Here is an 18,111-nt window from a genome sequence, read left to right on the forward strand (position 1 = left end):
CTGGCTCAAGGGCCAGTGCTCTGTCCACCATCCAGCCACACCTACTATTACTACTATTTGATTTTATTTTAGGTCTTTTTTTTTTTTTTTTGGGTTTATGCAGGGCAGTGGGGTTGGGGTGGCTTGCATGTCACACAGCTGAGTGATTGTTGGGTGTATGGAGCCGGATATGGGCTCAGGTACTCTTGGCTCCAGGGCTAGTGCTCCATCCACTGCACAACCTGGCCATACCTACAATTATTACTGTTTTTTTAATTTTAATTTTAATTTTTTTCCTCTCCCCTTTACTTTATTGCTCAAGTGAGTCTATATTGGGGGGGTATTTTGTTTACTCTTAAACAAGAATATTTTATTAATGTATAAAAAATTGTTTGTACAAAATGAGAATAAATAAATATTTTTAAAAAAAGATGGAGGGGTGGCTAGGTGGAGCAGAGGATAGAGCACTGGCCTTGGAGTCAGGAGTACCTGAGTTCAAATCTGGCCTCAGACACTTAATTACATAGCTGTGTGGCCTTGAGCAAGCCACTTAACCCCATTTGCCTAGCAAAAACCTAAAAAAACCCAAAACAAATAAAAAAAAAAAGATTACAAACAGGAAGTAAATCTTTAATTTCACTGGTATAGGGACCTGATCTATAAGGAAGGTTCTAACAATGCAAGTCTGTACTTTGTAATTTTAGAAAGTCATCTAATAGAACCAAGAGGATCAAAGTCTGGCCCAGCATCACACAATCGTTTTGTGTAAAAGTGGGATTTGAATCTTGGACTTTATGATTTCAGTTAGCAATCTACTATGCTGCCTTCCTACTAATACAAAGCAGCATATAAAATTGCCATGAATGGTCATATTTCACAGGTTTCAGAACTGGAAGGAAGCTTAGAAGCAATCTAATTCAACAATCTCACTGAGTCTAAGGAGATTAGATAATTTGCCCAATGTCACTCAGGGAATAACCAATATTTGAGCCCAGGCCCTTTAACTCCAAATCCAGTTAGATTTATCCTTCCCTCCTTTTTTGATCTACTAGTCCTATCTGCAGATTTAAGATTCCAGTGTCTTCCCTGAGGGTCCTGATATCAATCTGCAGCTGTTTGGTAAAGTTTGGAGATAGAATTGGGGAAGAATGGAGAATCTGGTTCTGTAACTGTACAGTAAATTCTCTGATTGGCATGTAGAGGAGAATATAGTGGCAATTTTATCATATATAAGGAAATTAGAGGAGAATGAAACTTATACCATAGATAATTTTTTTCTTTAGAAAGATTTTATTAATTTTGAGTTTAAAAATTTTTCCCCCATTCTTGCTTCCCTCCCCCACCTCCCATAGAAGGCAATCTAATTGTTAGTCTTTACATTGCTTCCATGGTATACATTGATCTCAGTTGAATGTAATAAGAGAGAAATCATATCCTTAAGGAAGAAAAATAAAGTATAAGAGATCACAAAATTACATAATAAGATAATGGGTTTTTTTTCCCCCTAAATTGAAGGTAAATAGTCTTTGGTCTTTGATCAAACTCCACAATTCTTTCTCTGGATATAAATAGTATTCTCCATTGCAGATAGCCCAGAATTGTCCCTGGTTGTTGCACTGAAGGAATGAGCAAGTCCATCAAGGTTGATCATCACCACCATGTTGTTGTTAGGGTGTACAGTGTTTTTCTGGTTCTGCTCATCTTGCTCAGCATCAGTTCATGCAAATCCTTCCAGACTTTCCTGAATTCCCATCTCTCCTGGTTTCTAATAGAACAATAGTGTTCCAGTATATATATTATACACACATATATACACCACAGTTTGTTAGGCCATTCCCCAACTGAAGGACATTTACTTAATTTCCAGTTCTTTGCCACCACAAACAGGGCTGCTATGAATATTTTTGTACAAGTGATGTTTTTACCCTTTTCAGCATCTCTTCAGGGTATAGACCCAGTACTGGTATTGCTGGATCAAATGGTATGCAAATTTTTGTTGTCCTTTGAGCTCTCCAGAAAGGTTGGATGAGTTCATGGCTCTACTAACAATGTATTAGTGTCCTAGATTTCCCACATCCCTTCCAACATTGTTGTCCTTTCTGGTCATATTGGCCAGTCTGAGAGTTGTGAGGTGGTATCTCAGAGAAGCATAGATCATTAAAAAAAAAAAGAATTAGAGCAGAGAAGCTAGGTAGTATCACTAGTGGATAGAGCACCAGCCCTGGATCAAGAGGATCTGAGTTCAAATTCAGTCTCAGACACTTGACACTTAATTAGCTGTGTGACCTTGGGCAAGTCACAATTCTATTGCCTTGCAAAACCAGTAATAATAATAATAATAACAATAATAATAATAATAATAATAATTAGAGAATGTTTCAACATGTTATTGGGGGAAAATAAAATATTTCAAAAGAATTAGAAAAGAGGAAGAAAAGAAAGGGAAGGGATGATTTTTAAAAGAATTTGAAGCTTAGGCTAGAAATATATCCAAAGAATGATCCTATATGTGCAAAAATATGTAAGACTATACTTTACAGTCACAAATGATAAGAAGGAAAATGGACATCCATTGATTGAAGAATGGATGAATAAACTGTTGTACATGTATTGATGCAATATTTTTATGTCTTGAAAATGACAAATATGAAGATTTAGAGAAATTTTAGAAAACTTAGATGAATATGAATAAATCAAAACAAGAAAAAAAGGTGAATAATTTACACAATTATCATAACAATGTAAAAAAGAAATCAGAAAGACTTCAGAATTCTAACACTTCATTGTATATTGGCAACTTCAGAGAGACAGTGATAAAACTTGGTTCCTAACTCTTGGCAGAGAGATAAGGCAACCATTATCAGATAGACCTGGCCAATGTCTTGATTTGTTTTGCTTGACTATACTTCTTATAGGAAAGAGATCTACTGAAGGTGAAAGGAGTGTTTAGGAAGTAACAATGGGGTTAAAAAAAGAAGAAAAAGCTCAATAAAGCATCTAAAAAAGAAAAAAAAAAGGAAAGTAAAACAGAAATGGAAAATAGTCACTGAATAGCTGGTTCAACATGCAAAGATAAGCAATGGGGTACCAGCAGGAGTCAGTGACCAGACTGTATTGGAAGGACTATGTTCCTGCACTGGTCTTTTAGTCATACCCGAGTAGACAGACAATGATTGCTGCCAGCAGTATCATCTCTCAACACAAACGACAGTAATCTGAACTTAAAGTTCCTATAAAAATCAGTCAAAAGTCAGATAAGGGGCAGGTGACCGTTGTCTCCTGACACTTCAGGACTTTAACAGTCAAGCCAGATCCAAACTTTCTAGTTCTGTTCTGGCTAGAAGAAGCCAGGAAACTGACTCTGATTGGCAGAATGAAGAGAGAGACAGTCTAAAAGAGAGAGGGGGGGAAGAGATCAATCAACGTTGATACACCTAGTAAGAGCAGTAAACATATACCAAATTGAATTAGGTAGATGTTGCCTTCCACCTGTACTAATGGTAAGTGATAGCTTGTAAAATCCAGTCACTAGCACATCTTGCCATTCATTTTTCAAAGTGTGATTTGGAGAAGTAGAAGCTAACATAGGGATATTTATTCATTCAATACTTTTATTGAATTTATTAAATTCAATTTATTAATTCTATTTATTTATTAAATGCTTACTACACAGGCATACTTTGGAGATATTATTGAGTTCAGTTCCAGACCACTGCAATATATTATAATAAAGCAAATCATATGAATTTTTCTGGTTTCCCAGTAAACATAAGTTATATTTATATTATATCATATTCTACTATGTATGCAATAGTATTATATTTAAAAAAATATATGTACTTTTAACTTAAAAATGCTTTGCTGCTTAAAAAAATTGTTACTCATTATCTGAGCCTTCAGTTAATCATAATCTCTTACCTAGATGTTGATGGCTGCTGACTTGATCAGGTTGCTGAAGGCTGGGGAAGCTGTGGCAATTTCTTGAATAAAAGACAGAAATGAATTTTGCTGCATCAACTGACTCTTCCTTTCACTACAACATCTGGAGGCCATTGTAAGGTTATTAATCTGCCTAATTTCAAAATTGTTGTGTCTCAGGGAACAGGAAAGACCAGGGGTTGGGGGGGAGATAGATAGATAGATAGAGAGAGAGAGAGAGAGAGAGAGAGAGAGAGAGAGAGAGAGAGAACAGAGAGAAGAGCAGTCAAAACACATAGCATTGATTTAGTTCAATTTTCTTGTATGGGATGGTTTTTTTGGAACCCCCAAACAATTCCAATATCTAATATCAAAGATCACTGGTCACAGATCACCATAACAGATAAAAATTATATCATTATTACCAAAATGTGACACAAACACAATGTGGGTACATATTTTGGGGAAAATGGCACTGATATATTCCTGCTTGATATAGGGTTGCCAAAAATCTTTAATTTGTAAAAAAATACAATATCAACAAATCAGAATATAGTGAAACAATGAAAAGAGGTCATTTACACATGTATAAGTAAATGTATATATACATATACAATGTATTTTGCTAAACAATGGGAATACAAAGGCAAAAGTCAAAACAATCCTCACCCTCCACATTTAATATTCTATTAAATGAATACAACATAAATAATGGCCCATGGTTTTGTCAGAGATTAGGTCACTGAAAACAGATGCCAGCTGATGAGAGCTGAAATCATCCAGAAAAAGGGTCTAACTTTGACAAGTAACCTCATCATTCCAACGAATTGTATGAGAACAGAAGTTGTACAAGAATAGGTGGTTCAATAATACTTTCTTATTTAGTGCCATACCAATTAAATTACCAAAGAATTACTTTATAGACCTAGAAAAAAATAAAATTCATCTGAAGGAATAAAAGTCAAGTATCTCAAGAAAATCAATGGAAAAAAGGGAAAACAGGATGGTCTAGTAGCACTACAAACTGTAATACAAAGCTGTAGTCATCAAAACAATTTGGTACTGGGCAAGAAATAGAGAGGTTTATCAGTGGAAAAGATTGGGTACACATATACAGAAGTAAATGAGCACAGTAACCTAATGATTGATAAATGCAAAGATCGCAGCACTCAGTCGGTATTCAACAAAAAGGGGGAAAAAATCTGACAGAAATTAGATATAGAGCAACATCTCATTATATACCAAGATAAATCCCTAATGGATACATGATTTAGACAAAATAAAGACACCACAAGCAAATGAGTGGAACATGGAAGAAATTACCTGTCAGACTTAGGGGTAGGGAAAGAGTTTAGAACCAAACAAGAAATGGAGAAGTTCATAGAAGAGTAAATGGACAATTTTAATTACATAAAATTTTAAAGTTTTTGCACAAACAAAACCAATGCAGCTTAAAATAGAAGAAAAGCAAGAAACTGCACAGACAATAGGAGAGGGACTAGAAGAAAAACAGATTTTACAACTCTGGTATATTTTACTACACAATTTTTCTTGACTGGGGGCTCATAGCTGTAGAGAATTACTGATTCATAGATTTCAACTTCTCAGAACACATAAAGACCACTCTTCTAGGGCCTTTCTAATAACTGAATCTACAGTTTTAGCTGTGACTGGTGCCATTTTTTCCCTTTATTTCCCTTGGTTGTTCTCTTAGACTTCATGTGTTCTCCAGAAAATTATCATTCTGCAAAATCAAATCAACTTTGAAACTCGCACCTTCCTCAGCAGCCCCTGCCCCTAAAGTCTCTCTTTCCTTCTGGTTGAAAGGGTGGGAGATGGATGTTGGAGAACTTCTCCAAATCCCCCATTTAAGGAGGCCCAACAGGGCACTGACTTCATCATTTCTTAACAGCTGCTCTCTTGGACTTCATGATCTCCAGAAACTCAATAGCCCACAACAATAAATCAATTCTGTAACTCCTACATCTTCAGATCTTCATCATGTTCTTCACCACCAGGACCCACTCACCTTTAAACACATACTAGATACTCTTCCCCCTGCCTTTTTCAGCTTCTTCAGTGTTATTTCTCCCCATTCAATAGATTGTGAGGTCTTTAAAGGCAGGAGATGCTACCTTTCTTTGTAAACCCACCAATAAAATGCGTGGCACACAATAATCACTTATTGATTATGAAGATTATTTCAACAGGGGAAAGATATTCTAGGTATAAGGGCATTATTGGTTTACCTGCTTAAATATGAAGCAAGAAGAGTGAAGAATTAGAACAGGGGAACAGCTAATAACTAATTCAGTTTACTAGAAGACAATGTCTGAATAAAAAAAATCATTTATTAGTCACTTTGTAAAAATCTGGGGATACAAAGAGAAAGTAAGATGATTAGTGTTCTGAAGCTCACATTCTAAGGAAAGAGACAACAGAAGGCTTCTGCTGCAAGTCAGATGGAAAGGTCACTTGATCCTGAAGATACTACAGCAGCAAGCTATAGAAGCCAGGAATTCTGATGGAGAAAAAGGAGCTGGCAGGTGCCACGCTTGCCAAACCACCATGACCTACTCCACCACTATCTACCTTCAGAACCCAATGGAAACAGTACTCAAAGGGAAACTATGTGAAACATAAATTCAGATAAGAATGCTACCTTGGAGGCAGCTAGGTAGCACAGTGGGTAGAGTACTGACCCTGGAGTCAGGAGTACCTGAGTTCAAATCCAGCCTCAGACACTTAATTGCCTAGCTGTGTGACTTTGGGCAAGTCAGTTAACATCATTGCCTTAAATAAATAAAAAAAATAAAATTGAAAAAAAAAAAGGTTACTTTGGAGACAGGAGGACTTGGGTTCAAATTCGGCTTCCAGATGTGTGTTAGGATTAAGTCATTTACCTCTCATGCTTCAGTTTAAATGGAAATGAGGCTCCAGTGAGATATTGTATGTAAAGGGCTGTGCAAACCACCTCATAGAAATTATTTTTTGCCAAAGGTGTGGCTTTGGGTTAAAAATGAATTTAAACTGATTTTAAGCAAAAGCTAGAAAAAATTAAGGTGGTGAAACAGTTCTCATCCAGTAGCTGTTCTAGAAATAAACAAAAGGTAGGAGAGAGTAAAGAAATGTTCATTTGAAAGCAGTCAGGCATAACAAACTGTGGTTTATGTATGTAATGGAACACTATTGTTCTATTAGAATCCAGGAAGGATGGGAATTCAGGGAAGCCTGGAAAGACTTGCATGAACTGATGCTGAGTGAGATGAGCAGAACCAGAAAGACATCGTATACCCCAACAACAACATGGGAGTGATGATAATCTTAGTGGACTTGCTCATACCAACAGGGCAATAATCAGGCACAAATTTTGGGGTATCTATGACAAAGAATGCCATCTGTGTGCTGAGAAAGAATGGAGTTTGAACAAAGAATAGAGTTTGAACAAAGACCAAGAACTGTTATCTTTAATTTTTTTTAGTTTTTTTTTTGCAAGGCAAATGGGGTTAAGTGGCTTACCCAAGGCCACACAGCTAGGTAATTATTAAGTGTCTGAGGCCGGATTTGAACTCGGGTAACTCCTGACTCCAGGGCCGGTGCTCTATCCACTAAGCCACCTAGCTGTCCTGTTATCTTTAATTTAAAAAAAATTATTAAGTAATTCTGCTATATCTCATACTATGTTTCTTCCTTAAGAATATAATTTCTCTCTTTATCACATTCAACTTACATCAATGCATACTATGGGAATGATGTAAAGACTAGCAAACTGCCTTCTGTGGGGGGGAGGGAAGCCAGATTGGGGGAAAAATTATAAAACTCAAAATTTTTTTAAAAATTAAATAAATGAAAAAAGAGAAAGCAATCAGGCAAATGTAACTTATACTAATACCAATAATAATCATCTATCCAAAAAATGAATCCCATCAATAACAGTTCCAAGAATTCTACAGGACTTGTCTAACCTTTCTTCAGCTGGGCCCATTGGCCATCATGGAGTGTGGGGGGCAGAAAGAGGGCAATTATAGGGCAACCAGAACTCAGATTCTGTAGTCATTCATTCACCCATCATCAGGGCATCTTTAAATGGAGCTTTAGACTTCACTTACGATTTCCTGTTTTCCAGGTAACAAGTTTACTTGGGAAGAACGTATGTATGTCTCTACCTACCACTTAATGACACTGGTGCATTATTACATGGTTACTATCCTTATACCTGCAAGTTTCATTGTGAGTTCACACAGTTGCGGTCCCCAGGAGATAAACCTGGCAGGAAGTTCAAGTACAAAAAGCTTAAGTCTAAAACAATGGTGCCAAACTCAAACTGAACTAGGGCCATTAAATCAGGGCCTAAAGGCAACATATTGATTTAGTTTTTTTAATGTAATATCTTTTTATTTTGTTAAATGTCTTAATTATATTTTAATCTGGTTTGGGCTGCATTGAAGCTGTGGACTGCATCTAGCAAGACTCTCTGGAAAATATCTTCTGGGAAGAACTTGGAATAAAGGTTACATTTGAGAAGTCCAATTATGGATTCTTGTGAAAAAAGAGCAGACCCTGAGTCTTGTGAAGGTTTGTGAAGTATGGGAGGATTGTTATTATTGTAGTTATTCAGTTGCTTTTGGTCATGTGTTATTCTTTGTGATCCTATTTGGAGTTTTCTTGGCAAAGACACTGGAATGGTTTACCATTTCCTTTTCTAAAAAGGATAACAGTATCTACAAACCATTGATTCAACACATATCACTTTTCCACTAAGCTGTCTTTAGTGAACTTTAGTGATTTTTTTCTTGTCCTCTTACCACTTACTTGCACTTTGCAGGAGGTTGGACTAACTGAATTCTAAATCTAATAAAATTAAGCATTATTCTTCACAACTATAGCTCATATAAAAGGCTAGCCATGTGTCCATTTTACAGATAGGAAAACTGAAGGAGTGAGAAACTTGGTTAAATATCTCAAGTCATGTTAGTACTGAAAAACAAAAATAGGAAGGCAAGCAGAGTGATGTCACCTAGCTCTTCCAGAAGCTAGTTAGGATCTCAAAGGAGGCTCCCAAGAAGAGCCTTGGAGGCCAATGATCACAAGTAGTAAAGGTGAAGAGGGGGTACATTCGAGGTATGGAGGAATGCCTGTGTAAAGTCACAGAGATGCACTATCAAGGCCAGGGAAGAGCAAAGAGACAAGCTTAGCTAGAATGTCAATCATTCAAAAGGGTAGAATATGCAGCAATGATAGAAAAGTTGTCTATAGTTATATTGTGAAGACTGTAATGCCAGAGTAAGGAGTTTGCATTCTGTCCTGGAGCTGGAATGAAGGATTTCATTTTCTATAAAATTGAGTTATAATACTTCATCCCTGTGACCCCATACTCCCTCCCAGCATGTTATAACAATAAATGAGATAATCATCATCTCATAGCTCAGTGCTTTGAATTACTTTGATGAGGTTTAATTTCTTAGTATCTAGGGTTATATCCTCTATCTTCAAATTAATTGACTAATCCTATATATTTCTGGTCAAAAATGACATTGTATAACCACATCCAGAGTTTGGCAATTTATTATAGTTCCTTTTACCATTGCAAACTGCAAATGTTTACTTCACCTATCATAATCATTTTGAACCAAGAATGCAAGCTTTCCGTCTTCCCTGAAAGTACTGCTATAGCATGTTTATTAAATGTAAAATGACCTTGACAAATTGGCAAAGTTGGGAAGATATAAACATAATCTCACTCCATACCCATAACTACAAAAATGTTTGCCTTGTTTCTCCTTGGCAGATAGTAATTTCTCTATGAAAAAAATAGTTCTATTTATTTTTGAATATCACCAAAATGCCTTAAATAGAAGTAGGTTATCTGTGGAAATAGTGTTAAAAATAATAGCAGTTTCCCCAGACCTTCAATGATAAATACATATACCACATAAGCAAATTGGATATAGATTCAAGATCTGAAATTAAACTAAAATCTGATTTCCACTCCAATTTGACCTATGCAAACATGACTGACTCTAGGTTTACATATTGCCTGTTATTTTGCTGTAATGGTATTACTGTGTGCTTAATATGCATATATATTTTTTAAAATCTCCATATCTTTGAGCCAGAAATATAGGACCTGCTTTGAATAGTGCCTAATGTGATATTATGCATGATTAAAGGTTTAATGCATTTTTTTGTGTAATCATATAGAAATGCATTCTTGTTATATAAGATTTCAGTGACTGCTAAGAGTAGCACTTACTTCAGCTTTGGAAGATGTAATAACTCTGATTAATGTAAAAACCAACAATTCCAGAGAAGCAATAAGAATGTTATCTACCTCCTGACAGAGGTAATGGATTAAGTAAGCAAAATGAGATCTACTTTTAGACATGGTTAATACACATAGATATGCTTTGACTGACTATGCGTATTTATTACATGAGAGTTTTGTTTTTTCTCTTTCTTCAAGGAAATGACAGGAAAGAGAATGCTTTTTTTTTAAAGTGGTACTTCCTAGCAAATTGTTCTATAATCTCAGATAACTCTAGGATGCTGGCCTCTCTCTCTTGACCCAAGAGAAGGAAATATAATTACCTGACAAACTGAATGTTCTGAAGATGGCTGAAGGAGCTTTTGGGCCTTTAGTTACAAAAAATATAATCAAGCTACAAGGCAGAATCCTATTTCTATTCATGGGGGGGGGCGATCATTTGTGTGAATTCTCTCTCTTAATATGGGATTTTGTACACCTTTCAGCTTGACAGTCATCATTGTCACCAGGTTCAATTTAAGCCTTTTTATCCAAGGCACTATCTGTGATTCGGCTAATGTTTATTTTTATTTTTGTTGTTTTTAGGTTTTTTCGAGGCAAATGAGGTTAAGTGGCTTGCCCGAGGCTACACAGCTAAGTAATTATTAAGTGTCTGAGGCCAGATTTGAACTCGGGGACTCCTGACTCCAGGACTGGTGCTCTATCCACTGAGCCACCTAGCTGCCCTTAATATTTTCTTAATAAATGAAGCCCTCTATGTTAGAGGTGACTCAAATTATTTGTACCACAACTAAAATTCCAATGCAAAGCCCAGAGAAGTTCATTCCTTAATTGCTCACTGCCTGCAGTTTGTCTGCTATCCTTCTACTATAGAAGTAATTCCTTACTACTAGACTTGCTTGACTTTTATTATGCAGCTCAATGACACTTGTACTTTATTTGCCATTTCTGTTTAGCATGAATTTGAACTACTGGCAGAGTCAGGGTTGTACCATTTGATTTAATTGTAATCCTTCATCCAAATATATCAAACTACATCAACTAAAATACAATGACAGCAAGAGATGAAACTTTTCTCTATATAATTTGTAGGCCTTTCATCTCAGAAAAAGGATAGTCAACTTCATATCTAACTGAGCAGTGCATTAAATATGGCTTCTTTCAAAATACTGTGGGGCAACAGTGCCTAAGGCAAAAGCTCTCTACTAAAGTAGTATGAAGTATTAGCAAATATCTACAAACTTCCTCAGGGCAAGGGGCATGCCTAAATTACCAGTCTACCTCCTCTAGCAAAGGACTTCACCCAGACTAGACACTTAAGAAATGATTGCTAAATAGCCAAGACAATTTTATCTTTTCCCAACCTTCATAAAATTAACACTTCAAAATGTATCCTCTATATAATAACTGCTCTTAACACATGTGTCAAAGTATAAAGTAGTATTTTTCTTTAGATTTCATAGAATAATAATAATAGGGCTAAAGACGACTGATGATGCTGTACTATCCAACCTCCCTCACTTTACAGATGAGAGAACAAGGTCCAGAGAAATAAATGACCCATTCAGTTTCAGAGAAACCTAACTAGTTCAAGTTCCTGTGGGTTATGTAGGTAATCCAGTTGAATACCTAAGGTCTTTGTTCATTTTCTTCTAATACAAAAGTTCTTAATTTTTTGGTGTCATGCACCTCTTTGGCAGTGTGGTAAAGATCATGTTTTTAAATGCTTAAGTCAAAAAATATAGGATTACAAAATAGTGAAAGTTCAAAATTTTTTTTTAAATGTTATGTTCTAGACTCAGAAAATCCATTTCTGGTTAAGATCCTTGAGGATAGTCCTGAAACATAGTCTTGAATCTTTAAAAGTGTTTTACATATTTATCTGAAGCAGACTACCCACAGATCCTATTGTTTTATTTCTTTTGGAAAATTTCACTTAGGACAGAACCCCACATATAGTGGCTTCTAATTATATAGCTGCTGAAGCAACAAAAAGTTGTTGAAGTATCAACAATACCAAAATAAGCTCAAAATCAAAGTCCACTATATAGCTGGTAGACCAAGTCAACAGAATAGTATTCTGACACTACTACCTTGAGAAAGTCTTGTGTGCTTCCATTTCTCTATTTGAGCAATATAAGTCATAAGAATACTCTAGGATGTATTAGAACTCTATAAAAGCATCTTGACCTCTTTGAAAGTTACCATACAAACAGCACACTTTCCCACACTTTTCCCATTGGCACAGTAAACAAAAGCTTCATTTGTAGGCATGGCAAGGGACAGATTTATCACCCATACAACGGTAACCATAATATTACGCTTCATGTCTTGGAGTGCTGTAAGTTCAGTCTGACTGCACACAGAGTAAAAGCGTCACTTAGTAGCCTTAATGGTTTTTCACCCTTGCCCATATACACCCAACTGTTTCATTCATCTACAACTCAGCCAGAACATAATTGTCACTGGGCTGAAACATGGCCTTGAGGGATCAATTTCCAAATGCCAGAGTTCATAAAGGGAGTCAGGGTACAATTAAGAACAACATTGTGTAAACAGATTTATAGAACTGAGAGTATTTTGCATGTGTAATTAAACACACTAGCCAGGGACATATTCATGAAAAAAAATCAATTTTCAGTAAATCTAGGGGTGTAGTTTCTGTACTTAACACTTGAATATGATCAACCTTTTTTGTTTTATTTGATTTCCAGCAACAGCTTTTGCTCAGAAACTAGAAGGGTAACAAGTTAAAGGTTATTCATCCTGATTTAACAAATAAAACATTTATTTCCCTATATTAAAATTTATATTCTGGAAATATTTAACATTTAGAGACAAAATTGTATCAGGAATTTTGAATTCTACATTGCTCCTAAGAATTAAACTACTGCTCACATATTGTGCTTTTCATTAGAAGATGTAATATCCTTGACTTACTATGATACCAAGTCCTATCTCCCTATGATCGAGTCCAGTGAGAAATAAACTTGGTAAGCTGTTTAAATGTGCTCTGTTCAAATGCAGAGTCTAGAGATAGTTGTCATAAAGTAAGCACAGACTGAAAGGAATCTGGTTTATTCCTCTTGAAATCACACAACCTGTGGCTCTAGGTACAAGATCCCAATACAAATAAATCTGTAGCACATGTCTTTCTGCTAGACCTTCTATTAACAATGTGAAAATATTGATTAACTTTTCATACTTATATGGGAAATGGGTATGTAAACATTCAGATTTTATAGCCTCATAAACTCAAAGTTCTATTGTAATTTTTTTTTAATCAGTATTCTTCACTATTGTAAATGCTAAATGTTCTAAAGAGGATAATTAAGGTTCTTTTTGGAGGGTATAAATAAGAAAACAAAATATCCAGCTCCAGGATTTTAAGCGATATTTAGTTAGCCCCCCCCACCAAAGTCCAATTCTAACTGCTCTTTAAAACAGAGGGGACACCTAGGATATCCAAAGGTTATGCCAATGAACTTAAGCTTCTACCTACTTATAAAGGCTTTGGGGACAGGTAGCATTAATAACTGGAACCAGAACCAATCTAAGCTACATTCAGAAATTCATGCCAGGTCAGTAATAAATGTGGCTACAGCGACTCCTGGAATGGCCTATTAAGACATAAAAAGGAACCTGACACTTATCTAAAGTTCACAAAGCCATTTATCTCATTTGAGCTTTACAATGATAGATATTATTCTCATTTAAAATTAAGGAAAAATAAGCTCATTGAGATTGACTAACTTGCCCAGTGAGTGGTCCAGGTCTGGAGTCAGAAGACTTGAATTCAAATCTGGCCTCAGACACTTAACTAGTCATGTGTCTCTGGGTAGGGTACTTCACCCGTTTGCCTCAGTTTCCTCAACATCCTCCCAGAGTTATTGTGAGGATCAATGAAATAAATCTGTAAAGTGCTTAGCCTAGGGTCTGACCCACAGTAGGCTAAGGAAGGGCTTATTCCTTTCCTCTTGTCCAAGGTTACAGATCCAGTAAGTAGTGGAGCTGAACAGAATTCAAGCAGAAGTTTCTCCTGCTTCCAAGTCTAGCACTTTGCGTAGTGTGGTGGGGCATCCACACCCATAAGTACCACAGCAAAGGTGTTGTATTTAATCTAATAAGAAATCCATTTAAAAGAAAGGGAACCTTATCTCTTTAAGAGATAAATTTAATGATACAGATGACTATGGATTACACTGAAATTTAGTTATATAACTGCACAAAGATAAAAATTTCATAAAATGGGAATTAAAATTGGTAAAAGACATTAACTCTTAAAGAGGCACCCCTTTATATGCTTCATGGTATTAAGTCTTAGCAAGAATGCTACAAATCTTGCAAAATTTAAAATATTACTTTTCTTATTACAAATAAAATACAAAAGATGTCTTATGCATGAAAACAGTAGAATAAAAGCCCTTAACTAACATTTAGTAATAAGATTTGATTTAAAAGTCCCATTTTCTAGAATTCTCCGTACTCCAAAAACAAGGGTAAGGAGTGATCATTTGCCCCCAAATCTGGAAGTTTTTTTCCCCCTAATTTTGCACTACACACACAAAACCAGGGATGTTTACATAAATGTTTAATAATCCACTCTCTAAAAACAAAAACCCACTGTATCCATGAGTTAGAGATGGATGCCCAATGATTAGGGAATGGCTGAAAAAATTGTGGTATGTGATTATGATGAAATGCTATTGTTATGGGAAATGATGAACAGGATGCTCTCAGTAAGTTTAATCTTCATTATTAACATTTCTTCCCATCACATTCCTAAATCTAATCAACAAAACAATAAATCAAGCACTAATGGGCTTGGAGAACTGGCTGATTCCCAAGATATAAATGCTCACACTGAAAATCACAACCATCAATTCTCACAAGCCAAGAGAAGCTAGCTCTGTCACATCATTGTCTATAACTCACACATCTTCAAATTTCTTATCCTACCTTATAATTAAAAAAAAATGTCTCAGGGTAATGATGGAGGGAAGGCTGTAAATAGGATGGAGGGAAATACAGTTACCAATAGTAACTATGGGAAAAAATATTGAAATAAATTTCTCTGATAAAGACTTCATTCTCAACATTGAGAATTGAGTCAAATTTATAAAAAAGAGCTAATTTATCCCAATTAATAAATGATCAAGGGATATTTAGTTTTTAGATAAGTTTATCAATGCAATCTATTCAAATCTTTTTCAAAACTGAAATAACTCACTATTAATAGGAGAAAAGCATGTTGGAAAATTCTGAGGTACCACCTTATATTTCTGGATTGGTTAAGACAGAAGGAGAAAAAGAAAAATTTTGGAGGGAATTTAGGGAAATTGAGACATTGATGTACTACTGAAGGAGTTGTGAAGTGATTCTGCAATTCTGTAGCACAATTTGAAACTATGCCCAAAGGGCTATAAAATGATGTCTACCTTTTGGCCCAGTGGTGCCACTGCTAGGTCTATATTCCAGAAGATGAAGTACAGGAAGGGAAAAAACACTATATAGAAATACTTACAGCAGCTCTTTACTGGTGGTGGGGAGTTAGAGATTGAATGGCTGAACAAATTATAGTATGTAATTATGATGAAATACTATTTCTATTATGGGAAATGATGAACAGGATGCTCTCAGTAAAAAAACTTTTATGAGATGCTGCATTGGGAAATATACTGAATACAAAAATAACAGCTGTGAATGAATGACCTACCTTTTCTCAGCAATGCTGTGATCCAAGACAACTCTGGAGGAATTAATACTACCATCTCAAAGAAAGAGTTGATGGTGTCTGAATTCACATTGAAGCATATTTTTTCCCCTTTATTTTCTTGAGGTTTCTCTTTTTTTGGGGGGGAGGGCTATATTTATTTTTACAACATGATTTGTGTTCTGATAAAAAGATATCCATTACAACCTGACTTGTGGTTATGTTTTTTCATGATTTACATTTTTAATATATATCAAGCAACTTGCTTTCTCAGTGGGGGTAGAAGAAAGGAAGAGAATTCAGAACTCAAGGTTTTGGATGTGAACATTGAAACTTGTTTTTGCATGTAACCAGGGGGAAAAATAAAACAAAATTTTTAAAAATTATAAAAAAATTTGAACAAAGACCAAAGACTATTACCTTCAATTTAGAAAAAAAAAGTTATCTTATTATGTAATTTTGCTATCTCTTATACTTATATTTTTCTTCCTTAAGGATATGATTTTTCTCCCATCACATTCAACTTAGATCAATGTATACCATGGAAACAACGTAAAGACTAACAGACTGCCTTCAAGACTAGGGGCAAAATTATAAAACTCAAATAAAAACTTCCTTTAAAAAAAATTATATGGGTGGCTAGATGACGCAGTGGATAGAGCACAGGCCCTGGAGTCAGGAGTACCTGAGTTCAAATCCAGCCTCAGACACTTAATAATTAACTAGCTGTGTCGTGTGGCCTTGGGCAAGCCACTTAACCCCACTGCCTTGGAAAAACCTAAAAAAAAAAATTATAAAAAAAAAGCATTGCACTATGACCTAAATACTAGCTAAATAAATATATGAATATCCTCTTTGTGAAAGGCATGCTACGGTGCACTAGACAATCTATCACAGCCCAAAAGAATTCCATTCTGCAGTGTCTGGTTTACTACAAAGACAATGAATTTTCTTAAGTTTCACTCACTCATTCCTCCAAAGTGTAGACACATTCTAACCAATCTATTATTAGTGTGTAAAGAAATCCTAAGTCTTTATAAACTGATTTACAGATGGACCAACAACTGCTGTAAAGGATGAGGTAGAAGATGGAAGCTAAATTTGACAGTCACACAGGAACAATATCCATTAATTTGAGAGAGAACATTAAGAAATCAACAGTGCACAGGAGTTCATTAACACTAATGCTAAATTATATTTAGTTGAACCTATTACTCCTAATGTTCCCAAGGAGTAAAACTGTACAGATGTCCGCTACATGTCCTTAATACCAATCCCTCTAGCTGTGAATATTGTTGATTCAAAGAATCAAAGCTCAAGTACATCAGCACAATTAGGAAAGTTAATATTTTAGAGACAAGTAGCATTTTTGGAATTTAATTGATAAAAACAACATAAATCTTTTCACAGTTTGCAATCTTAGCACTGCAGGCTTTCACAGTTTTAAATTGATCATGGAAATATAAAAATAACAAATACAGAGCATTCAGGATCTTACAAAGAAAGAAGAAATGGAATAAAAATAGTACATTTTGCTGATTAAAATTTTTTTAATGCTAAAGAAGCCGAATAACCTCCTTCAATAACAAATGACAACTGTTAAATGTAAACTCTTTGTGACACTTACTTTTTTAGAAGCAGAAAAGACTGAATTCCCTTCCTCATTCAATTTATGTTTGCTCTAAAAACTATAGTTCTTCAGGCAGTTTTAAAAAGAAACATCAGCAAAAAGAAATGTCCTTCCAGTAGTTATATTTCTGGAAGATGAAGCAGATTTAAAGAAAAAAATGCATTGTGTTCACAAGATAATTTACTGTTTATTTCTTTGGTACAAAGAAAAATTAAGATATTCTAAGAAATAAAAACATCTTAGTCCACCTCCTTAATAAAAAAAATACAAAATAAGTGTAGCCCGGATTATGAATCGAGGTTAGATTCATGTTCTTCCACTGCATCCACCAGACCAGTAGATACATCCCCAATACTTTCTTGGTTATTTGCAGACTGAATTAATTCTTCCTGCTCACCAGGAACATGATGGGATGAAGATTCCTCCTCTTCATCTTCATCTTCCTCTTCTGCTTCCCCATCATCTTCTACATCCATTTCAAACACTCTCACGTGACGGAGATTAGAGCTTAACTAAAGAAATGTGAAAGTTTTCAGTTTTAAAGATATTTTAAGATTTTAAAAACTTTTAAATCAATACCTTTGAGTAGCCTGATACATATATTTT

General features: G+C 35.3%; 1 protein-coding gene across 2 annotated transcripts in view; it reads right to left on the reverse strand.

The window, feature by feature from the left end:
• Positions 1-8,323: 8,323 nt before the first annotated feature.
• Positions 8,324-18,111, reverse strand: part of ANAPC4 (anaphase promoting complex subunit 4) — a 51,426-nt gene continuing 41,638 nt past the window's right edge. The window contains exons 28-29 of one of the 2 annotated variants that reach the window (XM_074229677.1): positions 17,903-18,017; positions 8,324-17,632 (exon numbers count right to left, since the gene is read on the reverse strand). In XM_074229677.1, coding sequence (XP_074085778.1) covers positions 17,625-17,632; positions 17,903-18,017 — 123 coding nt within the window. In that variant the 3' untranslated portion in view covers positions 8,324-17,624. Of the gene's footprint in view, positions 18,018-18,111 lie in introns of both variants that reach the window. The other variant, XM_074229676.1, reaches the window with a different exon arrangement.

The sequence above is a fragment of the Macrotis lagotis genome, chromosome 3 (genome assembly GCF_037893015.1).
Source record: "Macrotis lagotis isolate mMagLag1 chromosome 3, bilby.v1.9.chrom.fasta, whole genome shotgun sequence".
In the NCBI taxonomy this organism is placed as follows: domain Eukaryota; kingdom Metazoa; phylum Chordata; class Mammalia; order Peramelemorphia; family Peramelidae; genus Macrotis; species Macrotis lagotis.